The following is a 26,069-nucleotide window of genomic DNA, read 5'->3' on the forward strand; positions in this document are numbered from 1 at the left end:
AAAAAAAAAAAAAAAAAAAAAAAAAAAAAAAAAGAGAAAGAAAAGGGGGGCAAACGGGCCTGATGCGGTAGCTCACGCCTGTAATCCCAGCACTTTGGGAGACTGAGGGGGATGGATCACCTGAGGCCAGAAGTTTGAGACCAGCCTGTCCAACATGATGAAACCCCATCTTTACTAAAAATACAAAAAAAATTACCTGGGTCTGGTGGCGGTCACCTGTAATCCCAGCTACTTGGGAGGCTGAGGCTGTAGTGAGCCGAGATTACACCATTGTACTCCAGCCTGGGCAACAAGAGCAAAACTCCATCTCAAAAAAAATGGGCAAAGGACTTTTAGAGTTCAGAGACACACAAGTGATCAACAAACACATGGAAAGTTCTCAGCATCATTAGTCATTAAAGAAATGCACATTAAAAAACCACAGTGAGGTATCATTTCATACCCACTAGGATGGCTGTTTAAAAACACAAAAGGAAAGTAACAAGTATGAGTGAGGACGTGGAGAAATTGGAGCCCTTATACATTGCTTGTGTGAATGTAAAATGGTACAGCCACCATGGCAATTCCTTAAAAAGTTAAACCTAGATTTCACATATGACTTAGCAGTTCCACCTGTTGTATATGCCCCAAAGAATTGAAAACAAATACTCAAACACATGTATATGCATATTCATAACAGCTCTATTCATAAAAGCCAAAAGGTGGAAACAATTTAGATTTCCATCAGGAGATGGTTGGATAGACAAATTATGGTGGATGCGTACAATGGAATATTATTCAGTCATAAAAACAGTATATAATACATGCTGCATAATATGGACGGACCTTAAACATGCTAAGTGAAAGAAGCCAGACACAAAAGCTCACATGTTGTTTGCTTCTATTTCATGAAGTATCCAAAATAGGTAAATCCATAGAGACAGAATACAGATTGGTGGTTTCCAGGGACCTGAGGGGAGGGGAGAATGGGAAGCAACTGCTGAATGTATGTGGGATCGTTTTGAGGTGATGAAAACATTTTGCAACTAGAGGTGGTGGTTACACAACGTTATGAATTGTTCACTTTCTTTTTTCTTTTCTTTTTTTTGTTCACTTTAAAATGGTCAATTTACTTTGAATTTTACCTCAAAAAAAAAAAAAAAAAAAAAAGAACAGAACTTAGTGTAGGTTAAAAGCATGCATGGTATGAATCAGACATGATACTGAATCCTGGTTCTGCCACCTGTTAATCCTGCAACTTTAAATTACCTTGAACTCCCTGTTTTATAAAATAGGCATATTGGTAATATCTCAGGATTTTTATGAAGAGTGAGGCAGTATATGTGAAATGCTTAGCACTCTTAGTAATTACCTAGTAAATACGGGTGTTACTGCTGTTATTGCTGCTGCTGCAGCTGCTGCTGCTGTTATTATTATGATGGATTTTCACTCTTGTTGCCCAGGCTGGAGTGCAATGGTGCAATCTCACTGCAACCTCTGCCTTCCAGGTTCAAGCGATTCTCCTGCCTCAGCCTCCCTAGTGGCTAGGATTACAGGCGCCTGCCACCATGCCCGGCCAATTTTTGTATATTTAGTAGAGATGGGGTTTTACCAGTTGGCCAGGTTGGGCTGGAACTCCTGACCTCAGGTGATCTGCCCGCCTCGGTCTCCCAAAGTGCTGAGATTACAGGTGTGGGCCACCGCACCCAGCCTTGCTGCTGTTACTTTTTATTTTATTCCTCATTTGCAGAAAGGAAATAATATGAACTAGGATTATCCTGAGGTTTTAATGAGTTAATCCATGCAAAGATCTTCTAACAGTGCACGCACATTGTAAAATGTTAACTACGCTTACTGTTATTACACAAAAGCATCTTTAGAGGAAACTTTCACATTCAACATTTTCACATCTGCATACAGATAAAGAAATAAATACCCATATTGGAAAATGACCTTTTCAAAATGTATACTGTTAGTGACAAAGCTGAGACTAGAACCTGGTCTCGAAATCCAGTGCTTAAGCGGCATTAAAACGATATAGGTATATGATTATTTCCTCTCCTGGTAGGTGGAAAACACTTGATTTTCACTTGTTAAAAACCCCAGAAATTGATCATTTAGCTATAAATGATGGTTCGGTTATTTGGTTGGTTATTTCTGCCTGCATTAATTACTGTGTATTGGTAAGTCATCAGAAGCCAAGCTCTGGAAAACTGATTATTTAGAGTGGCTAGAGGTTGCAGTTACTTCTCTTGCCACTGGATGGTGCTTCTGCAACATCATTAAGGCAAATAATGTAGCTGATACTGTTTTTCTCTTGAGCAGCTAAAAATTGAAATACTCATGAGCTGGGCCCTGAGAATCTGTAAAAAGTGAGAATTTCCTTTAGTGTGTATTTACATAAGCAAAACCAAAAAAGGAATCACTGTTTGGATCAAACCCCGTGATTTCTGTGCTAATTTAGCAAATGATAATATTGCAGGAGAGTCTTGATTATTCTGACAGAATTTCAGAGGGTGGTAGGTTTTTCTAGCATCTCTTATTAGCTGAGCTACTGACTTTCTTCTCATCTCTCAATTTTATAAGCTTTTCCACTCTGTTCATCTTTACTTTAACCTGCACACACACCCCTCCCCCAAGACAGAGTCTTGTGAGTCTTGCTCTGTCGCCCAGGTTGGAGTACAGTGCTATGATCTTGGCTCACTGCAACCTCTGCCTCCCGGGTTCAAGTGATTCTCAAGTGATTCTCCTTTCTTAGCCTCCTGAGCGGCTGGAATTAACAGGCGCCTGCCAATGCACCCAGCTAATTTTTGTATTTGTAGTAGAGACCGGGTTTCACCGTGTTGGCAAGACTGGTCTCAAACTCCTGACCTCGTGATCCACGCACTTGGGCCCCCCAAAGTGCTGAGATTACAGTCATGAGCCACCACGTCTGGTGTACGTTCAGTTTTTCTTAGGTGTTTGCATGTAGATATATATGGTGGGGGAGGGTGGAAAGTACACACTAATGAAATCATGATATTTACTTGAAAAAAGTTTAGCGCAATGAAAGTTGTGTTTGAATGTGATTATAGGAGAAAGACTGGAGGGAATAAGACTGGAGAGGTGGCTTGGGGCCATGCTCAGAAATATATTTATTCCTAGACAGTGATGATTGAGGCCGGGCCTGATGGCTCATGCCTGTAATCCCAGCACTTTGGGAGGCCAGGGTGGGTGGATCACTTGAGGTCAGGAGTTTGAGACCAGCCTGGCCAAAATGGTGAAACCCTGTCTTTACTAGAAACAAAAATTAGCCGGGCATGGTGGTAGGTTCCTGTAATCCCAGCTACTTGGGAGTCTGAGGCAGGAGAATCGCTTGAACCCAGGAGGCAGAGGTTGGAGTGAGCGGAGATTGCGCCACTGCACTCCAGCCTGGGCGACAGAGTGAGACTCCGTCTCCAAAAAAAAAAAAAAAAGAGTGATGGATTGAAATGAAGTGGTTAAGCAGTGGAGAGAATGCATTTGTAAACATACCTCCTCCTCTGTTAGCCTAATTTTTATTTCTGTTAATAGGTACAGATTTTTAGAAGTCATATTACTTCAGAGCTGTGACAGTGAAGCAGCAACTGCAACAACAGATTCTTGCCCCATATGCACCTGCGCCTTACCTTTCCCAAACATTTTTAGACTTTTTCTTCTGTTATTCAACTCCATATTCTCTAGTCATATGTTTCTAAACTTTACAAAAACCTAGTCTTAGAAACACTCTTCTTGTTATGGAAGATGAGAATTTAATACTCTTACACCACCAGATATTCCTGGCACCTTTTCCTTCATCATTTCAATTAGTAATAAGTATTTTGGTTAACTGCTAAGCCAAATAGTGTACTATAATTGCATTTTCTTTTTCGTATAACTTTTTGTTTTTATTGTAGTTTACAGTTTGTTGTTACATTTGCATAGATTTCAAGGCACTGTCTCTTCTTTATCTCATGTAGAATTGTCAGATCTTTTTGTTTTTCATATAAATTCTAATACTGTTTCCTCCTTCCCACTCCCAGGAAACATCCCCCCTGGAACTTTTCTATTCTGAACTGGTTGCTCTCTAGGCCAATTTTGTCTACCCTTTACTTCACACTGTTGAATGGATTTCATTTCTTCTTCTTTGTTGGTTTGGTAAAGCAATTTCTTAGTGCTATCTTAGAAAGGATGCATGGGAGGTAAATATTTTGAGATCTTCTATGTCTGGGAATGCCTTTCATTTGGTTTCGACTGGATATAGGTTGAAAGTATTATTAAAAGATACTGTCCTTTTGTTTCTGGATTTTAGTGTTATTGAGAAGTTGAGAGTTGATCTTTTAATGTGGCTTAGTTTGTTTCTCTGCATGCTTTTATAAACTATTTCTGGTATTCTGAAATTTCATTGTGATGTACTTTGGTGTAAGTTTTATGCTCATTGTTCATTATGGTAGGTTCTTGGTGGGTTTTTCAGTGTAGAAGTAGATTCTTTTAGTTCTGTTTTGTTGTCTAATTTTTTTTTGATTATTTTCTATATGTCACTTTCTCTGTCCTTTTCAAACTTCTGTTAGATGTCAGACGTCCTGGTTTGCTTTTCTAATTTATTATGTCTCACATTGCCTCTATTAACTTTTTTTTTTCCTTGTTTTGATATCTGGCCGGATGCAGTGGCTCACGTTTATAATCCCAGCAGTTTGGGAGGCCAGGGAGGGCAGATCACATAAGGCCAGGAGTTCCAGACCAGCCTCTCCAACATGGTGAAACCCCCCTCTACTAAAAATACAAAAGTTAACTGGGTGTGGTGGCACATGCCTGTAGTCCCAGCTGCTCCGGGGGCTGTAGCAGAAGAATGGCTTGAACCTGAGAGGTGGAGGTTGCAGTGAGTCGAGATCATGCCACTGCACTCAAGCCTGGGCAACAGGGAGACCCTGCTCCCAAAAAAAAAAAAAAAGTTTTAATATCTCATTGGAACCTTTGGCCTGAGGCTGTAAAAAGCTGATAGGTAGCAGAGTAGAAAAGGGCGAGGCTTGTCAAGTGATGTTTCAACTTAAGGGTGAAACATTTTTCTCAGGGACTCCTTAATTTCTCCAGAAAACACCATTTATCTGTTTATTTGACAGATATTTGTTGAATTGCCTGCTAAATGTCAGGTATTGTTCTGGGTGTGGGGAATTTAACTCAACAGATAAAAATCTCTACCCTTTTGAGTCTCACATTTTGGCAATGAGAGATGGATAATAACAGAAATAAGGACATGTTAAAGTTTAAAAGTCAGGAAGAACGTTAGAAGTGTTAACAGACAATGGGTGGGGAACATGGAGAAATATTGCAACTTAGTGTAGCTAGGGGAAAGAGCCATGATGGATGAGAAAGGTAGTCAGAGGTTAGGGGAATAGTACCTTTATGGAAAGGTAGTGAGAGGCGAACCTGGCTGTCTTGTGCATAGAGCAACAAAAGGGAAGTCAATACAGTTAGCTAGATCAGAGTGATATGATGTAGAAAATGCTGAGGGCAGGGTAGAAAGGGGGAGGTGGGAGAATATGTAGGGCCTTATTTATGGATTTAAAGAGTTTTCTTTTAGTGTTTGTGAGAGATGGGATAGAGATAACTAATAAGCAGTTGGGTATCTTGGGTTTGGAGTTCAGGGGAGAGTTGAGACGAGAGATCATCAGTGTGTATGTGGAATTTAACACCACGAAACTAGGAAATGCATCAAGATAGAAAATAGAAGTCCACTTCAATTTTTAGGGGTCAGAGAGATGAGGAGAAACCAGCAATGAAGACTGATGAGTGGCTAGAAAGGTAGGAAAGTCAGGAGTTTTCATGCAGAAAAGAGTGAAGAACTCCTTCATCTATAGCTAGTAAGATCAGATGAGGACCGGGCGAGGTGGCTCATTCCTGTAATCCCAGAACTTTGGGAGGCCGAGGTGAGTGGATCGCCTGAGGTCAGGAGTTCGAGACCAGCCTGGCCAACATGGTGAATCCCTGTCTGCACTAAAAATACAAAAATTAGCTGAGCATGGTGGTGCGTGCCTGTAGTCCCAGCTTCTCAGGAGACTGAGGCAGGAGAATTGCTTGAACTTGGAAGGCAGAGGTTGCAGTGAGCTGAGATGGTGCCACTCAATTCCAGCCTGGGTGAAAGAGTGAGACTCTGTCTCAGAAAAAAAAAGAAAAGGAAAAAAAAAAAGATCAGATGAGGACTTAGAAATGATCATTGGATTTGGGAACACGGCAATCATTGACCATAGTGAGAGCTGTGTGTGTGTGTGTGTGTGTGTGTGTGTATGTGTATGTGTGTGTGTTGGGTGGTTAATAATAACAACAAAGCCTGTTTGGAAAGGATTCAAGAGGTGGGAGGAGAGAAAACTAGAAACAGCACATGTAGGTAACTTTCAAGAAGTTTGATAAAAACAAAAAGTGAAATGGAGAGGAAACTCAGTGAGGAAGGATCCTTAACCTCCAAATTTAAGAGGTTTAGTAGTAGAGTCTAGTAGTTGTGATTATTGACTAGATGAAATGTGAGGGAAACTCAGGAAGTCCAAAATGAGGCTTCTATCTTGACCAGTTAGATTAAGTAGGTACCTGAAAACAGCCCAAATTCTTAGACATTTTCCAGCGATGCCTAGTTTCCATCCCAGGGGGTTTAGAGCTTTCAGATTGTATCCTTATTTCATCTTTCTTCAGGCAAGTTTCCTGAAATAGTATCAGTTGTCACACTTGTCGTTAAGATTAATTAATAAATTGTATGCCCAGCTGAAGTTGTTGGTCATGTTCAGAGTTAGTCTAGATAGCCGGGTCATTTTAGGATGATTTTCTGAGAAATTCTTAAAGAAAAACATAATATGGGCTGTAGAAATAGGGTTAGGTTAAATGGTGGGTAAATGGCCCTTTTTTCTTTTGATTGTGTATGAGAAACATAATAGGGGCAAGCTGAAATATTTTGGCTGATTAAAAAGCAGACTGGCTCAAATTAAGAGAGGAGCAATAAGGTAAACCCAAGAGTTTGAAGGAATGGGGTATTATTGTAGATTCTGGGGATAACAGGTTTTGTTGAAGGTTGGTGTTAAACCATTTCTTGTTGAGAGGTTAGTTATGAAAAATGAGATGCAGAGTAGAGCGAAGTTATGAATGATTTTGTTTCTTCCTTTTATATGGTGAACATTTCTCTACCCCAGGACCTCTTTGCAGAAGTTTATGGGCAAGGACTTTGTTTTCTTTTTTCTTCCCTGGATCCCCAGAATATTTGGATCAAAAATAATTATTTCCCTGGAGAAATCTGTGAAGTCTGTATTTGAAATTTTAATTATTGGTATATACTATCACCCATCTGCCATGGAAAGATATCAGCAATAAGGATCAAACCAATATTCTTTAGAAACACATAACAGGTTTTAATTATCTCATATATACACATACACACACATATATATATAGATTTAAGACTGCAGCACATGTTTTCTTCTGAAGTTTGAGTTACCTTTAGGTCTGTTTATGTGTTTTAGATAGATTGCTTCATTAAATGTTCACTATCAGTTGAGGCTTGCATAGATACCTCTCTTGTGTTTGTTCCACAGGAGCAAAACTGAATCTTGAAAGACAAATGAAGTTTACCAGGAAAAGAAAACTGGGATGAGGAGAGGATTTAGGAAGTAGCATATGCTAAGCAAGAGACATGAGAAAACATGATGATCAGGGATGTCATGTAGACTGAAGACTTCCATACTAAGAGGCATTTTCACAATTTTATCCTGAAAGCATAGAGAAAACAAATCAACTTGTCATTTTCAAAAACTTACTCTGACTGTAATCTCAATAAAAGGACAGCTTTTAAAGTCAAGCTTTATGAAAAATTTACTACCTTGTTTTTGTTTTTCTCATGTTTTTCTAAATATTTATTTTGAGACAGGGTGTTACTCTCTTGCTCAGGCTGGAGTGCAGTGGCATGATCACAGCTCACTGCAGCCTCAACATCCTGGACTCAGGTGATCCTCCCACCATAGCCTCCCAAGTAGCTGGGACTACAGGTGTGCACCACCATGCCTGGCTAATTTTTTTGTAGAGATGAGGTTTTGCCATGTTGCTCAGGCTGGTCTTGAACTCCTGGACTCAAGCGATCCTCTTACGTTGGCCTGCTAAAGTGCTAGGATTATAGGCATGAGCCACCACACCCAGCCTTTTTCCTTACTTTAAAAAAAAAAAAAAAGCCCCCTTATTTTATCTATTTCATGTCATGTCATGTCATTTCATGTTATGTCATGTCATGTCATGTCATTTCATGTCATGTCATGTCATTTCTTTCATTCTATATTTTTGAGACAGTTTCATTCTTGTCACCCAGGCTGGAGTACAGTGACAGGGTCTTGACTCACTACAACCTCCGCCTCCCAGGTTCAAGCAATTTCCCTGTCTCAGCCTCCCGAGTAGCTGGGATTACAGGCGCCCACCACCACGCCTGGCTAATTTTTGTATTTTTAGTGGAGATGGGGTTTCACCATGTTGGCTAGGCAGGTCTCAAACTCCTGACCTCAGGTGACCCTTGTGCCTCGGCCTCTGAATGTGCTGGGATTATAGGTGTGAGCCACCGCGCCTGGCCATATTTATTTATTATGTGTTTTTTTTAGATATAGGCTTGCGCTGTTGCCCAGGCTGGAGTGCAGTGGTGCAATCTTGGCTCACTGCAGCCTCCACCTCCTGGGTTCAAGCGATTCTGATGCCTCAGCCTCCCGAGTAGCTGGGATTACAGGCACGTGCCACCATGCCTGGCTAATTTTTGTATTTTTAGTAGAGACGGAGTTTCACCACATTGGCCAGGCTGGTCTTGAACTCCTGACTTGAAGTGATACCCCCGCCTCAGCCACCCAAGGTGCTGGGATAACAGGCGTGAACCACTGTGCCCGGCCCCCCTTAGTAATTTTAATCCTGTTAAGTAATTACTGTATCTGAAAATTTGGGGGTTCAGTTTTCTTTGTTGACTTACTCAAAGTGGGTAAATTTTATGTGGCATTTAATATTTCTTAATTTTGTATTGTTAGCTAGTATTAAGTAGAGTTTTATTTGTGGGAATCCTGTAGGATCTGAAGAATTTGTACCTTCAGAAAGTTTTTACATTTGCTGTTAATAGCCAAGGGTCATTTTTTATGTATTCGGATCGTCAAATCTGAACCGTGAGGCCTGGTATCCGAAGCTTACTTATGATCACCCTTTGCCAGTGAATAGTTGTGTTTTGTTTTTTTCCCTTGGCAGCTCTCACTAAGATTGTAGTCTTTTCTAGGTTTCAGGCAAAGAAGGTCTTGGTTCCAGTTGCTTAAAGTCTCCAGACCTAGACCTTTCATCGTGTTCTCAGTATGGCTGTGAAAAATGTAAGCTCAGGCCGGGCGCGGTGGCTCACGCCTGTAATCCCAGCACTTTCGGAGTCTGAGGCAGGTGGATCACGAGGTCAGGAGATCGGGACCATCCTGGCTAACACGGTGAAACCCGGTCCCTACTAAAAATACAAAAAATTAGCCAGGCGTGGTGTCAGATGCCTGTAGTCCCAGCTAGTCAGGAGGCTGAGGCAGGAGAATGGCGTGAACCCATGAGGAGGAGCTTGCAGTAAGCCGAGATAGCACCACTGCACTCCTGGGTGACAGAGCGAGACTCCATCTCAAAGAAAAAAAGCAAGCTCAGGTTGGATGCAGTGGCTCACGCCTGTAATCCCGGCATCTTGGGAGCCTGTGGCAGGAGGATCACTTGAGCCCAGGAGTTGGAGCACCAGCCTGGGCAACATAGCGGGATGTCGTCTCTACAAAAAATACAAGAATTAGCTGGGCAGGGTGGCACATACCTGTAGTTTCAGCTACTCAGGAGGCTGAGATGGGAGGATCACCTGAGCCCAGGAGGTCGAGGCTGCAGTGAGCCATGACTGTGACACTGCACTCCATCCTGGGCAACAGAACGACAGCCTGTCTCCATAAAACAAAACAAAACAAAACAAAAAGCAAGCTCTTTGGTTATGTTTTCTACAGCCCTGCCACTGCCAAAGTGCAAGTAAAGCCTTTTTATCTGCTCTGGTTTTCGGTTCCGTCTTTATTTCTGGCGTACAGCAGTTTCTCTTGAAGAAATTTATTGACAGTGTGCTTGATATATGAAAAATTTCTGAATGTTTTGTGGTGAAATAAGTTTCAGTTTATTGGGAGTGCTCTATTGCTGGGATTGGATAACTCAAATTTGTCTGCAAATTTACTTAATATTCCTTTTATAAACAGATGTTAGCCCTTTCTTTCACTTTGCTTTTTGCTATCTTTTTACTCCACTTATTGCCTTCAAGTCAAATGGACTATCGCTGTCATTCATAAGATGATACAGTCACAGAGCAGCTTCAGAATTCTCGTGTAGAAAGTGTAAGGATGGGCCGGGCGCGGTGGCTCAAGCCTGTAATCCCAGAACTTTGGGAGGCTGAGACGGGTGGATCACGAAGTCAGGAGATCGAGACCATCCTGGCTGACACGGTGAAACCCCGTCTCTACTAAAAAATACAAAAAACTAGCCGGGCGAGGTGGTGGGCGCCTGTAGTCCCAGCTACTCGGGAGGCTGAGGCAGGAGAATGGCATGAACCCGGGAGGCGGAGCTTGCAGTGAGCTGAGATCCGGCCACTGCACTCCAGCCTGGGCGGCAGAGCGAGACTCCGTCTCAAAAAAAAAAAAAAAAAAGAAAGTGTAAGGATGCATGCCAGAACTTCAGAGTATTTTTGTGGCGTCCTTGCCATGGTGGGTGGGTGGGTGGGTGGGTGGATGGATGGATGGATGGATGAATGGATGGATGGATGAATGAACCTTCTAGTAATGCTTAGTTTGCAGCTTATACCTTTTTCTGGATTGACCCTGTTTTGAAGGTACCTTTTTCTTTCTCTAATAACTTCTTTTCAACTCTGTCAAGTAAGCCCTATAGGACACTGCTGTTGGAAACTTGGCTTTTTGATCTTTGGAACATACTTTAAGAATTACTGACTGAACCTACTCTTTTGGTATTTGACCCCTTCTGAAACAATGCTTGCATTTTGTTATAGTTTTATTTCCTAATGTGAACTTTTAATATAATACTATGAATTTCTTTCTAAAACACTGCTTTAGCTGTATTCTACAAAGTTTGATATTATGTTCTCTTTTTAATTCATTTCAGAAATTTTCTAATTTTCACTATAATTTCTTTTTTGATCCATGAATTTCCAGATATTTGGGAGTTTTCCCAGATGTGTTTCTGTTACTGATTTCTAGTTCATTTTGTTGCAGACAGAAAGCATACTTTGGGCTGGGTACAGTGACTCACGTCCGTAATCCTAGTACCTTGGGAGGCCAAGGCCAGTGGGTCACTTTGAGCGTTTGAGACCAGCCTGGCCAACATGGCGAGATCCTACAAAAAGATGCAAAACTTAGCTAGGCATGGTGGCTCGTGCCTGTGGTCTTAGCTACTTGGAAGGCTGAGGTAAGAGGATCACTTAAGCCGGGAAGTGGAGGTTACAGTGAGCTGAGATCACGCCACTACACTCTAGCCTGGGTGAAAGAACGAGACCTTGTCTCAAAAAAAAAACAAAAACAGAAAGTGAAAGCATACTTTGTATGACCTCAATACTCTGTTTGTTTGTTTTGTTTTTTTGTTTGTTTTTGAGACGGAGTCTTGCTCTGTCGCCTAGGCTGGAGTGCAATGGTGCGATCTCAGCTTACTGCATCCTCTGCCTCACAGGTTCAAGTGATTCTCCTGCCTCAGCCTCCCGAGTAGCTGGGATTGCAAGCGTGCACTACTACACCCAGCTAATTTTTGTATTTTTAGTAGAGACGGGGTTTCACCACGTTAGCCAGACTGGTCTCGAACTCCTGACCTCAGGTGATCCACCTGCCTTGGCCTCCCAAAGTGCTGGGATTACAGGCGTGAGCCACTGTGCCCGGTGACTTCAATACTGTTAAATGTGTTGAAACTTCTTTTACGACCCTTATGTTTTCTCTTGGTATATGTTCAGTCTACACTTGAAAATGGTATGTATTCTGTTGCTGATGGATGGAGATTATGTCAAATTGGTTAATGTAGTGTGGTTTAAGTCTTCTGTATCATTATTGATTTTTCTGTCTACTTTAAAAAAATCTGTTTTTCAGGGAAGGGATGTTGAAGTCTCCAACTATAATTGTAGGTTTATGTATTTCTCTTTGGAGTTCTATTAATTTTTGCTTCATGCTAAATATTTGTATTTTTATCCCTTCCTAAAGAATAGACTGCTTTATCATTACGAAATGACCCTCTATCCTTGGTAGTTTTCCTTTGTTCTGCAAGTTAGCGAACTCAATATTTTTCCCCCACTAGGAACCTTTTTATTCTTATGCATTAGAATATTAGGCATTTTAAATTTTACTTTCTTATATCCTAATTTGTAAAAACTCACTCTTTTTTCTGTTTCTGTTTCTCTCTCTGTCTTTTTTTTTTTTTGGACATCTCGTTCTGTTGCCCAGGCTCAAGTGCAGTGGCGTAATTAAAGGCTCACTGCAACCTCTGCCTCCTGGGTTCAAGGGATTCTCCTGCCTCAGCCTCCTGAGCAGCTGGGACTACAGTCCAGTCGTGTGCCACTATGCCCGGCTAATTTTTTGTGTTTTTAATATTTTTGTATTTTTAGTAGAAACAGGGTTTCACCATGTGCCCAGGCTGGTCTCGAACTCCTGGGCTTACGCCGTCCGCCTGCCTCAGCCTCTCAAAAGTGTGGGGATTAAAGGTGTGAGCCACCATGCCCAGCCCAAAACTTGGCCTTTCTGTATCTATTTTTCCTCCTGTCCTGGATCTTGTATTACTTGGGTTTAAAATTGAATACATTTGCTCAGTGTCACATACTTTGTGAATATCTGGAATCAAACACAGCCAAGTTTAAAAGGTGTGAGCCTTTTTACTGTGATTAATTTTAGTATAGCCAGATGTAAAGCCACAGTTACAGTTTACCTTTTTTTCTGCATTGCAGGAATAGACTTCAAGATCAAAACAGTTGAATTACAAGGAAAGAAGATCAAGCTACAGATATGGTAAGTGATGCTAATTTACTTTATGTAGCAGAATGCCAGGTTCCTTAAGGTTTCACAGTGAAATTCTTTTTTGTCACAGGTTTAGATTCTGTGAGACTTTCCTTTTTAAAACAGGCAGTCAGGTGACCTTTTTGTGCAGTAAAAACCATTGCATGGACTTAAGTCCATGAGATCTAATAACCTTTTCTACTTACTGTATGAACTCAGGCAAGTTATATACTCACTCATTAGGCTTTTTATCTTCATATGTAAAGGAGGATAGTAACACCCATCTCAATGGATTGTTATAAGGATTACATGAAATAATCTATGCCAAGTTTTTGGTGAAATGCATTGTGAAAATACTTGTTTTCTTTAATATGTTTTTAACTTTTTATGGGCATTATTTTTATTAGTTTGTATTAGGTTTGCCTGAAGAAATACAAAAAATTCTTTGAATTTGTATTTGTCTGAATCATAGAATTTAGAATTATAATGGCAATATTTTCCAGCAAATGTTATGTGTTTTATGTGTATTATGTATATTAACCCATTAATTACTAACAAGGACCCTGTCAAATCTGTGTTACTCCTTTTGAGAAAACAGCTTTGTTGAGGTATAACTGAGATAGAATAAGTGCACATAAAGTGTACAACTTAGTAAGTTTTGACATACCTATAAACCTGTAAAACCATCACAACAGTCAAGATAATGAACATATTTGTCACCTCAAAAGTTTTCTCAAGCCTCCTTGTGATCTTTTGTAATCCCTTCTTCCCCACTACCCCTGGTCCCCAGGCAGCCACTGTGCTTGCTTTCTTTCACTATATTTCTTTTTTTTTGAGATGGAGTCACGCTCTGTCACCCAGGCTGGAGTGCAGTGGTGCGATCTTGGCTCACTGCAAGCTCTGCCTCCGGGGTTCATGCCATTCTCCTACCTCAGCCTCCTGAATAGCTGGGACTATAGGCGCCCGCCACTACGCCCGGCTAATTTTTTTTTTTTATTTTTAGTAGAAACAGGATTTCGCCATGTTAGCCAGGATGGTCTCGATCTCCTGTTCTTGTGATCCGCCTGCCTTGGCCTCTCAAAGTGCTGGGATTACAGGCATGAGCCCCTGCGCCCCACCTGTATTTTTAATACTGTATATAAATGGGTGGTATGTTTTCTCTTTGTCTTTTTGGGGGGGCTGGGGTCAGCCTTCTTTCACTCACCATAATTATTTTGGAAATTATCAGTTAGTTAATTACTTTTTATTGCTGAGTACTATTTCATTAAGATACACAACAACTTGTTTATTCAGCATAAAGCTGCTATGAGTCTTTGTGTAGGCATATACTTTCTTTTCTCTTGGATTATTCCTGTTTTACAGATAATGAAACAGGTGTACTTTGAAATAATTTAACCAAGGTCTTAGAGCATGTTAGTGGCAGAGCTGGAATGCATACTTGCTGGGATTACAGACATGAGCCACTGCACCTGGCCCATTTTTTGTTCTTCATCGCTTGTCAGCAACTGCATTGGGCCAAATGTGGTGGCTCAATTGTGGAGGCAGGAGGATTGCTTGAGACCAGCCTGGGCAACATAGTGAGACCCCTGTCTACCCCAAAAAATTGTGAATTCATGTTTTCTCTGTTTTTTGTTTTTGTTTTTCTTTTTTTTTGCCGTGATAGGACCTATCGTATGATAGTTACGAGGATGAGTAATACATATAGAGCACTTTAGAACAGTGTCACATAATTACCATTCAGTAAATCATAGCTACTGTTATTTTGGGATCTCCCATTATGAGATTAGAACCTAAGAATATTATTTTAGGGCATGAGCAGAGGAGGCAGTTAGCAAAAGACATTGCAAAGCCATTCTTTGGAGACTTAGAATGAGAGTCAGGAGAGATCAGTATCCCAGAATCCAATAGAAGATAGTTTTGAGAATTAGGTATTCCCTTTTAAAGGAAGCTAATAGTTAGAAATTATATATGTTTAACCAAAATGTCTCTGTTACCTGATGTTGTAATTAGGAATATCTTTATGTGTAACATTCTTAAAATTTAATATAAATTTACTAGAATTTAGATATTTTTCAGTGTTTGCTAAAACTAGTAGTTCTCTTTGAGGCAAAACCCACTTGCTGACCATTGATTTTTGTTTACTTTAGCTGGGAAATAAGTCAGCAAATGAACTGTGGCTCATATTCTGTTTCATTGTAATTGAAGTTGATCTCTAAGGAAGGATGTCAACTGTTTATTCTGAATTTCAAATAGGCGCCCTCCTCATCCATGCCTGACCTTGGTCCTAAGTTCCAAGCCGTGACTAACTCTGCCATGCTGATTGGGTCTCTTAACTGTGTCCCTTTGTGTGTATACTTCAAGCCACCAATTTTCAAACTTTTTGACAGAGATACGTTGTGGCTGGGTGTACATATACATGTATATGTATATGTGAGTGTATATGTAACAAACAATATTTTCCTAAAATATATTTTACATAAGACCTTTGCCCTCCTAAATTTATCCTGTTCCTCCATCTGTTCTCCGTCTTCCACATACTTTCTCTTATTCTGTTCCTTGACCTTGTGGATTTATATATTTCCCCCCTTATCATTTTAGTCTTTTTTTTTGAGACAGAATCTCCCTCTGTCATCCAGGCTGGAGTGCAGTGGCATGGTCTCAGCTCACTACAACGTCTGCCTCCCGGGTTCAAGTGATTCTTTTGCCTCAGCCTTCCAAATAGCTGAGGTTACAAGCATGCACCACCACACCTGGCTAATTTTTGTATTTTTAGCAGAGACAGGGTTTCACCATGTTGGCCAGGCTGGTCTCAAACTCCTGGCCTCTAGTGATCCGCCAGCCTCAGCCTCCTAAGATGCTGGGATTACAGACATGAGCTACCATACCCGGCCCTATTTTAATTTTTAGGTAGCTTTTAGAAATAAAGAGTAACAGATTTGGTTACTCCCAACACTATGGGAGGCCGAGGCAAGTGACTCATTTGAGCCCAGGAGTTTGCGACCAGCCTGAGCATCATGGTGAAATCTCATCTCTACAAAAAATATAAAATTAGCTGGGCACGGTGGCACGTGCACCTGAAGTCCTAGGTATTTGGGGGGCTGAGGCAGGAGGATCGCTTGAGCCCAGGAGGTCAAGGCTGCAGTGAGCCCTGTTCACACCACTGTACTCCAGCCTGGAGACAGCAAGATCCTGTCTCAAAAAAGAAGAGAGAAAAAGAAACAGTAATAATTCACACTTGTTTTTAAAAAGAGCCTTCCTGGCCTGCGTGGTGGCTCACACCTGTAATCCCAGCACTTTGGGAGGCCAAGGCAGACAGATCATGAGATTGAGATCATCGAGGCTAACACGGTGAAACCTCGTCTCTACTAAAAATACAAAAAATTAGCCGGGCGTGGTGGCAGGCGCCTGTAGTCCCAGCTACTTGGGAGGCTGAGGCAGGAGAATGGCGTGAACCCGGAAGGTGGAGCTTGCAGTGAGCTGAGATTGCGCCACTGTACTCCAGCCTGGGTGACAGAGCGAGACTCCATCTCAAAAAAAAAAAAGCCTTCCCTGAAAGATGCTCTTTGGAACAGTAAGTCCTCTAGTGTGGCCTTCAAGATTAATCTATAAAAGACTTCTATTGTACCTGTGAAACTCAAGAATAGTGCAGAAATGGTAATGTTTCTAATTTAAAGTTGTTTGATTTTTAGACCTTTTAAATAGAACCTCTCTGAGATAAAACTCTTCTACATGCTAACATGCCAGGACGAAAGAAGCCATGTAGCTCAAGGTTAAGAAATTTGAGATATCCAGAGTAATTTAAGAAGGCGTTAGCATGAAAAAGCCCATTACTCATAACTTATGATACACTGAAATTCAAAACATTGTCCTCAGCTTTAATGCTTTGCCTCCAGTTGTTACTAAAAAGTACAGTGATTTTTTTAAAATCTCTCTAGTTCAGATAAATATATTCAGATTCTTATTGCAGCATGAAAATTCCTATTCTGTAATTGAATATTAGTTTTGGAAATTTTCTTCAATCTGCTTAAGCTTCTACTTTTTGTTTTGTTTTGTTTTTTGAGACGGAGTCTCGCTCTGTCACCCAGGCTGGAGTACAGTGGCACAATCTTGGCTCACTGCAAGCTCCGCCTCCCGGGTTTAGGTCATTCTCCTGCCTCAGCCTCCCGAGTAGCTGGGACTACAGGCGCCTGCCACCTCGCCCGGCTAGTTTTTTGTACTTTTTAGTAGAGACGGGGTTTCACCGTGTTAGCCAGGATGGTCTCGATCTCCTGACCTTGTGATCCGCCCGTCTCGGCCTCCCAAAGTGCTGGGATTACAGGCTTGAGCCACTGCGCCTGGCCTTGTTTTGTTTTAAGACGATGTTTTGCTCTTGTTGCCCAGGCTGGAGTGCAATGGCATGATCTTGGCTCACCACGACCTCCGCCTCCTGGGTTCAAGTGATTCTCCTGCCTCAGCCTTCTAAGTAGCTGGGATTACAGGCATGCACCACCACGCCTGGCTAATTTTGTATTTTTAGTAGAGACACAGTTTCTCCATGTTGGTCAGGCTGGTCTCGAACTCCCGACCTCAGGTGATCCGCCTACCTCGGCCTTCCAAAGTGCTGGGATTACAGCCGTGAACCATCACACCCGGCCTGCTATTTTTCTTTATTTGAATGATCTTCATGTTTTGCTTTCATTCCAGGAAATCCATGGTGTACAACACCCTCTGTTCTTTAATGTTTTAATTCCTTCATCTTCCAGAATCTCTTATACCCAATTATCCTCCCTCTTTCTGTATGATCTCCCCATTTAAATTTTTTTTAACATTCTTTTTTTTGTTTGTTTGTTTTTGAGACGGAGTCTTCCTCTGTTGCCCAGGCTGGAGTGCAGTGGTGTGATCTCACTGTAAGCTCTGCCTCCCGAGTTCACGTGGGTTTTCCTGTCTCAGCCTCCTGAGTAGCTGGAACTACAGGCGCCCACCACCACGCCTGGCTGGTTTTTCTGTATTTTTAGTAGAGACGGGGTTTTGTCGTGTTAGCCAGGATGGTCTCGATCTCCTGACCTCATGATCTGCCTGCCTCAGCCTCCCAAAGTGCTGGGATTAACAGGCATGAGCCACTGCGCCTGGTCAATTTTTTTTTTAACGTTCTAGATTCCATTTTCATTTATGTATTTCAAACTTCTATACTTTCCGGCATGACTGTATCTGCCCCACAGAATGACCTGGCTCCTTGATTTTAAATTATCCTTTTCCTGAGTCCTGTCCTGGGTCCTGCCCGGACTCTGATTGTACCAGCCCCCACCAGTTGTTAAAGCAATCAATAGTTTATTTCCAAATGAGGAACAGGGTCCTTGCCTCACTATTTCTGGGCTTACTAATGATCTGTTCCCCAGGGCTAAAAGTAGCCACAGCTGCTTGTTTATTGGTGACATTATTTTTAGGTTTGCATACACACATATGCCTAAATCTAATCCAGTCCAGAAGCTCAAATCCAGTAATCAAAAGGAGGTGTTAAATATCTGAAGGGACAATTAAACATTGTACATGTTCACAGTATCTTTTTATGTCACCACAATACTGGTTTGTAAGCCTGTTTTCAAAACTACTCTCTTATCCTGTGCTATTAAAAAATTCTTTCCTGACAGTCTACTTAGTAAGATCAAGTCTCTGAAATTACAAGACAATGGCAATAGAATTTTCCTTACTTAAAGTAGTACGTAGCCAATGATTGCTGTGAAATCCTACTTTTCCTACTGACATTATAAAAAAGAAGTTATATGTTTCTAGAAACTAAAAAGGTATATTTCCTTAATTGTTAGTACCACACTAGGGGTTGGGGAAGCTGTGTACTCTGGCTGTTACTGTGACAGTTATTTTTGGTCTGGGCACTGACAAAACCAAAACAGGCCAGAGGCATATCAATCTACTCTGCAAAGCAGAGACCCCAAATTTCATAACTGTGTTTTTTGGTAACGTAATGAAGTTATTCCTTAACCTTATAAATTAGGATGTCAAATTTCTCATGTTGCGTTTTATTTTAAGAATACCTGGATTTCTTCAGAGATACGTAATTTGTCTATACCCAGAACACCATGAACTTAAATTAATGATTCTCTTCATTCAAGAATTTTTTTTTTTCCCCCGAAAGTAGGCAGGCTGACACCTGCCCTGTCAGACCTCACACCCATAGGGATAGGAACAAACAAGTACATAAATATATAATCACAAATTGAGATAAATGCTAGCAAGGTGAATAGGGTAAAGTGATGGAGAATTGGGGTAAGGACGAGGGAGGAAGTGATCTAGATTGAATGATCAGGGAAGTCCTCTCTGAAGAGGTAATGTTTAAGATGAGAAGTGAAATACGAACAGTAAGCAACCAAAGTCACTTAGTCGATAAATGTTTATTGAGTATCTATTTGCCAGGTGTTGGTGGTAGGAATATAAGCATAAATTGGACAGATAGGAGCCCTGCCTGCAAAAGCTTACATTTTAGTGGGGTAAGTCTAGATCTTATTATACTTTGTACCATGTTGCCCAGGCTGGACACCCCCTCCCATTTCAAAGAGTCCTAATTAATTCACTATATTTTTCTTGTATAAAAGCACTACATAGCAGTCACAACTGGAGCCTGGGTCTTCTTCATGGAGACTCTGGTATGGGTCTTACAGGATGGTCAGTGAATTCCTGATAGGGAGACTCATTGAATATATTGTCTTTCTTGAGGTGTTGGGGATGAGACAGCTGTAGGTCTTGAAGTTAGTATTAAAGGTGACCTTGGCAAAGGTGCCTAGGGTAGCAATGCAGCTCCTGGCGGAGGTATAGCAGTCATTGATATGGGCCATTAGCAGCAGTTTCTTGGGCACAGGGGCGGACAGTGCCTCTAGGGACTGGGATGAGGCCACCAGCACAGAGCTGCAGTGGTTACCTTGCAAGGGACTGTGGGTCTTACTGATCTTGTTCCCCAAGTAGCTTCACAGCACATGGGAAATGGAGAGGTTGGCCAGTGTATGGTGGCCCTGCAGATGGCAGGGGCTACTTCCTTGGAACACCTAACACACAGACTGACGTGACTCTTGTCCCTGGCTGTAACAAATCCCTTGAACCTGATCCACTGGCCAGCACAGGTCTCTTTTTGCATGGGCATAATCTTCGAAACCTCATCTTTGAGGACATCCTTAGGAGAAAGTGAACAATCTCAGACTCCTTGATGGGTGGGGAGGAGAAGAGAGAGATTTCCTCCAGGAACTTGATTGTCATGTCTTTGATCAGGTGGCCCATCTTGGTGACAGGGAACTATTCCTTGTCCTTGTCCTTGCCTCCTTGAGCTCCTAGGCCTCAGCAGCAACCCTGGCCCAGTCACCACTCCTGAAGCCTCCCAGTCCAGGACCCCTAGCTCCTTCAGGCCCTCCCATAGTAGTGGCAGGATCTGCCATTTGGTATTTTCTCTGAGAAGGCTTAATCTCTTTTCTTGCTCTGCTTTTTGTTTCCTTGACACTTATAATCCTCTGACATTCCATAATGTTTTATTTATGTGTTGTCTATCTTCAATAGAATATAAACTTTGTTAAGGCGGGAATTTTTATTTCATTTACAACTTTATCTCTTGTGCCTGGAATAGTGTCTAGTGTGTAGTACTTGCTTAATAATACTGTTAGGATGAAAGAATGGAATATTACTTTCAAGGGCAGATCCATATACTTTGAGATGAAATGAGCAAGTGACAGGGCTGTGATCTTCTCTTCTCTTCTCTTCTCTTTTTCTTTTCATTTTTGAGATGGAGTCTCGCTCTGTCGCCCAGGCTGGAGTGCAGTGGCGCTATCTCGGCTCACTTGCAAGCTCTGCCTCCCGAGTTCACGCCATTCTCCTACCTCAGCCTCCCGAGTAGCTGGGACTACAGGTGCCTGTCACCACACCCGGCTAATTTTTTGTAATTTTAGTAGAGAGGGTGTTTCACCGTGTTAACCAGCATGGTCTCGATCTCCTGACCTTGTGATCCCCCTACCTCGGCCTCCCAAAGTGCTGGGATTACAGGCGTGAGCCACCGTGCCCGGCCAGGCTGTGATTTTCTTAAGATTAAAAAGTCCAAGTCTTTGACTTAGCTAAAAACCATTTTATTTTACTTACATAGAAATAAGGCTACAGGCAAAGCCAGGGTTTTCCTTGAGAAGCAGCTTTGAGTACTGTTTAAGCACAGATAAATATTAACTTGAGAGCTCTTAATACCATAGAGCATCTATCTGCAAAGATAGTCTTGACTTAGAGCATTATTAGGACATCTTTAAAACAGAATGAAATTTTGAGTCTCATGGTGACATTATTGCAGCTTTGCATATTTTTATGGAAAATATTTCTTATTGTTAGTTATCCCTCCTTATTGTTTATAAGTGAAAACAATGACAACAACTACTAAGGTCCAAGGAGGTTAAGTACATTCAAGGTCACTAAGCTGGGAGGGGTAGAACCCAAGGATAAACTTAAGCCTGACCCCAAACCCATGTTCTGTGTATATTCTTGCATAAAGCCCAACCTATAGTTGGCAGTTAATATTTGGATTGATAGATAAAGGAATAGATGGCAGATATGTGAACATGCTAAGTGCATTTAAGATATGAAAAGATTGAGAATCCAGTCATATGCAGGGAGTGGGAACAGATCTTGCAGAAGCTCTTAGTAGGAACAAATTTATGAATGTAAAAATGGTTTTTAATGGTTAGGGAAAAGAGTACCTCAAAATGATAGGGGCTGGAGAAAGGTTTAAACTACTGTAAGGCTTTGTAATCTCCAGTATAAAGAGTTTGGAATTGACTCTGGTTATAATGGGTTTTTATTGGAAGTTTTCTGTTTTTACTTTTATTTTTTTGGAAAGCCTAGTCATGTTTTCAGTTTGTTTTGTAATGACTTTTTTGATGCATAATTCACATACCGTACAATATACCCATTTAAAACAATTTAATAGTTTTTAGTATATTCACAAATTTGTACACCCATCGTTAACATTTTAGAACATTTTTATCTCCCCTACAAAGAAACCCCATGCCTGTCACTCTTTATCCTCCTAACCCCCTGGCCAGGGAAACCACTAATCAACTTTGTATAAAATTTATTTGTCTGGACTTTTCAAATAGATGGGAATCATATAATATATGGTCTTTTGTGACTAGTTTCTTTCACTTAGCATGAGGTTATCAGGGTCTGTCTGTGTTGTACATGAATCAGTACTTCATTCTTTTTTACGGTTGAAGAGTACTCCATTGTATGGATATACCACATTTTATTTATCCGTTCATTAGTAATGGGCCTTTCAGTTGTTTCTACTTTTTGGCTATTATGAATAATGTTGCTGTTAATTCGCGTCTACGTTTTTGTGTGGACATACAAGTTTTCATTTCTTTTGGTTATATACCTACAATTGTTGGATCATATGGTAACTCCATGTTGAACATTTTGAGGAACTACCTATTTTCTAACATGGCTGCATCATTTTACATTGTCACCAACAGGGTATGGGGGTCCCAATTTCTCTACATCCTCACTAATGTGTATTATTGTCTTTTGGGTCATAGCCATCCTGTGGTGGTGGGGATCTAGGTTGGTATCTCATTGTGGTTTTTATTTGTATTTTGCTAATGACTAAGGATGTTGAGCATCTTAAGTGTTTATTGTCCATTTGTGTATCTTCTTTGGATAAATGCCTGTTTAGATCTTTTGCTCGTTTTTAAGTTTGGTCATTTGTCCTTTTATTGTTAAGTTGTAAGTTCTTTGTATATTCTGCATACACAAGTACCATATCAGATACACAGTTTGCAAATAGTTTCTTCCATTCTGTGGGTTGTCTTTTCACCTTGTAATGTTCACTGAAATACAAGTTTTTAATTTTCATGTCCCATTTACCTGTTTTTTCTTGTTTCTGCTTTGGTGACATGTTTAAGAAACAGTTGTCAAATCCAAGATTTGAAGATGACTCCTGTGTTTTCTTCTAAGAGTTTTTATCGTTCAGCTCTTACATTTAGGTCTTGATCTGATTTTAGGTAATTTTTTTTTCTTTTTTTTTTGAGATGCAGTCTCGCTCTGTCGCCCAGGCTGGAGTGCAGTGGTGCCATCTTGGCTCACTGCAAGCTCCGCCTCCCGGGTTCATGCCATTCTGCTGCCTCAGCCTCCCGAGTAGCTGGGACTACAGGTGCCCGCCACCACGCCTGGCTAATGTTTTGTATTTTTAGCAGAGACTGGGTTTCACTGTGTTAGCCACGATGGTCTCAATCTCCTGATCTCGTGATCCACCCACCTCAGCCTCCGAAAGTGCTGGGATTACAGGCATGAGCCATCGCGCCCAGCCGTTTGGGGGTAATTTTTATATATGGTTTGGGGTAGAGGTCCAACTTCCTTCTTTTGCATGGATATATTCAGTTGTTCCAGCACCATTTGTTGGAAAGCCTGTTGTTTTCCCAATGAAGATATTAGAAGTTTTAAGCAGAATAATATGATCAAACATACGTTTAAAGAAGATCACTCTGGCTGGTGTGTGGAGAACGGCAGTTCATCCTTTCTGAATCTTAGAATGCCAACAAAAGGTACTGTGAACAAGCAGCCAGTGACTTAGAATGAAGACCAGAAACTTATCCAAAGAGTCATGAGAATAAAGTGTTACAAGAAGAGAATGCAGTTGGCTGGAGACGCAGTGGCTCACACCTGTAATCCCAGTGCTTTGGGAGGCCGAGGCAGGAGGATCACCTGAGGTCAGGAGTTTGAAACCAACCTGGCCAACATGGTGAAACCCCATCTCTACTAAAAATATTAAAATTAGCTGGGCATGGTGTAATCCCAGCTACTTGGGAGGCTGAGGCAGGAGAATCACTTGAACCCAGGAGGCGGAGGATGCAGTATGCCAAGATCGTGCCACTGCCCTCTGTGAGACTCTGTCTCAGGAAAAAAAAAAAAAAGAAAAAAGAGAATGCAGTCAACTGTGTAGAATCCTGCTTAGTGATTAAGATGCAGTCATACAGTGCATAATGGTATTTTAGTCGATGACTGCATACACAGTGGTTGTCCTAACAATATTATAATATCGCATTTTTACTGTACCTCTTCTATGTTTAGCCATATTTAGATACACAAATACTTACTGTGTTACAGTTGTCGACTCTATTCAGTATAGTCACATACTCTACAGGTTTGTAGCCTGGGAGCAATACCATATAGTGCAGGTATGTTGTAGGCTATATTCATTTAGGTTTGTATAAGTACACTCTATGATGTGTGCACAATGATGACATAGTCTAATGATGGAATTCTCAGAACGTATCCCTGTCATTAAGAGGTCGATGATATATAAAAAGAAAATAGCTATTGGATTTGGCATCCAGGTTATTGGAGACCTTCTGAAAAGGAGTTTTGGTACAGTAATCAGTAATAGCTATCCTATTAGAATCAGTTAAGGACTGAAAGTGGGAAAACAGCAACTAGAGAAAACTCTTTAAAGAAATTTGCTGGGAAAATTTTTATGTAAATATGGACAAGCTTATCCTAGTATTTATATGGGAAGGCTAGGATAGCTAAAACAATTTTGACAAAGTAAAATAAGTGGGAAGAATCAATCTACCTGGTTTTAAAACTATTTAGCCACAGTAATCCAAGATAGTATGGTAATGGAGGAGGCCTAGACACATAGGAGATAGCAACAGAATAAAGAACCCAGACACAGATTGAACTATGGTGTGGCCTGCAGATTTTTGACAAAGGTACAAAAGCAGTTTAATGGAGGAAGGTTATTACTTCGGCATTTCCAGCAAGTGGTGCTACAGCAATAGGACATTCATGAAAATATCCTATTTGAAATTAACTCAAAATGTACTATTGGTTTAATAAAACCATAAGGTGGCCAGGCACAGTGGCTCACGCCTGTAACCCCAGCACTTTGGGAGGCTGAGGTGGGTGGATCACCTGAGATCAGGAGTTTGAGATCAACCTGGCCAACATGGTGAAACCCCATCTCTACTAAAAATACCAAAATTGTCCAGTGTGGTGGTGCACACCTATAGTCCCAGCTCTTTGGGAGGCTGAGGCAGGAGAATCTCTTGAAACCGAAAGGCAGAGGTTGCAATGAGCTGAGATCGCACCACTGCACTCCAGCCTGGTTGACAGAGCAAGACTCTATCTCAAAAAAAGAAAAAAACCCATAAGGCTTTTAGAAGAAAATATGGGAGAAAATCTTTGGAATGTAAGACTAGGTGAAGAGGCTGGGTGCGTTGGCTCATGCCTGTAACCCCAGCACTTTGGGAGGCTGAGGTGGGCAGATCATCTGAGGCCAGGAGTTCAAGACCAGCCTGGCCAACATGGCGAAACCCTGTCTCTACTAAAAATATAAAAATTAGCTGGACGTGGTGGCACATGCCTGTAATCTCAGCTATTTCAGAGGCTGAGGTAGGAGAATCTCTTGAACCTCGGAGGCAGAGGTTGCAGTGAGCTGAGATCATGCCACTACACTCCAGCCTGGGCGACAGAGTGACACCCTGTTTCAAAAAAAAACAAGACTAGGTGAAGAATTCTTAGACATAACACTAAACACATGATCTGTAAAAGAAAAAAAATCAGTAAATTAATTAGACTTTCACAAAATTAAAAGCTTCCTCTCTACAAAATACCCTGTCAAGGGACTGAAAAGGCTAGCTACAGACTTGGAGAAAATATTTACAAGCCAGTGTATCTGACAAAGGACTTCTATCTAAAAAGAACTTTAAAAAGTCAACAGTAAAAAGACAAAAAACTGACAATCCAGGCCAGGCGCAGTGGCTCACTCCTGTAATCCCAGCACTTTGGGAGGCCGAGGAGGGCTGATCACCTGAGGTCAGGAGTTCGACATGAGCCTGGCCAACATGGTGAAACCCCATCTCTACTAAAAATACAACAATTGGCTGGGCGTGGTGGTGGGCGCCTGTAATCCCAGCTGAAGCAGGAGAATCACTTGAACCCAGGAGGCAGAGGTTGCAGTGAGCCAAGACTGCGCCATTGCACTCCAGCCTGGGCAGCAAGATCAAAACTCCATCTCAAAAAAAAAAACCCCAAAAACAAAAAACAAACAATCCAATTAGA

The 26,069-nt window shown here is 41.3% G+C and overlaps 1 protein-coding gene across 2 annotated transcripts in view; it reads left to right on the forward strand.

Moving 5' to 3' along the window:
- Positions 1-26,069, forward strand: part of RAB10 (RAB10, member RAS oncogene family) — a 110,748-nt gene that overhangs the window by 55,180 nt on the left and 29,499 nt on the right. The window contains exon 2 of one of the 2 annotated variants that reach the window (XR_003122357.1): positions 7,551-7,813. Coding sequence is in view for 1 of the 2 variants with exons in the window: in XM_025405782.1 (XP_025261567.1) it covers positions 12,950-13,010 (61 nt within the window). In the remaining variant the exon portion in view is untranslated. Of the gene's footprint in view, positions 1-7,550; positions 7,814-12,949; positions 13,011-26,069 lie in introns of those variants that run through there. The other variant, XM_025405782.1, reaches the window with a different exon arrangement.

Source organism: Theropithecus gelada, chromosome 13 (genome assembly GCF_003255815.1).
Source record: "Theropithecus gelada isolate Dixy chromosome 13, Tgel_1.0, whole genome shotgun sequence".
Classification (NCBI taxonomy): Eukaryota; Metazoa; Chordata; class Mammalia; order Primates; family Cercopithecidae; genus Theropithecus; species Theropithecus gelada.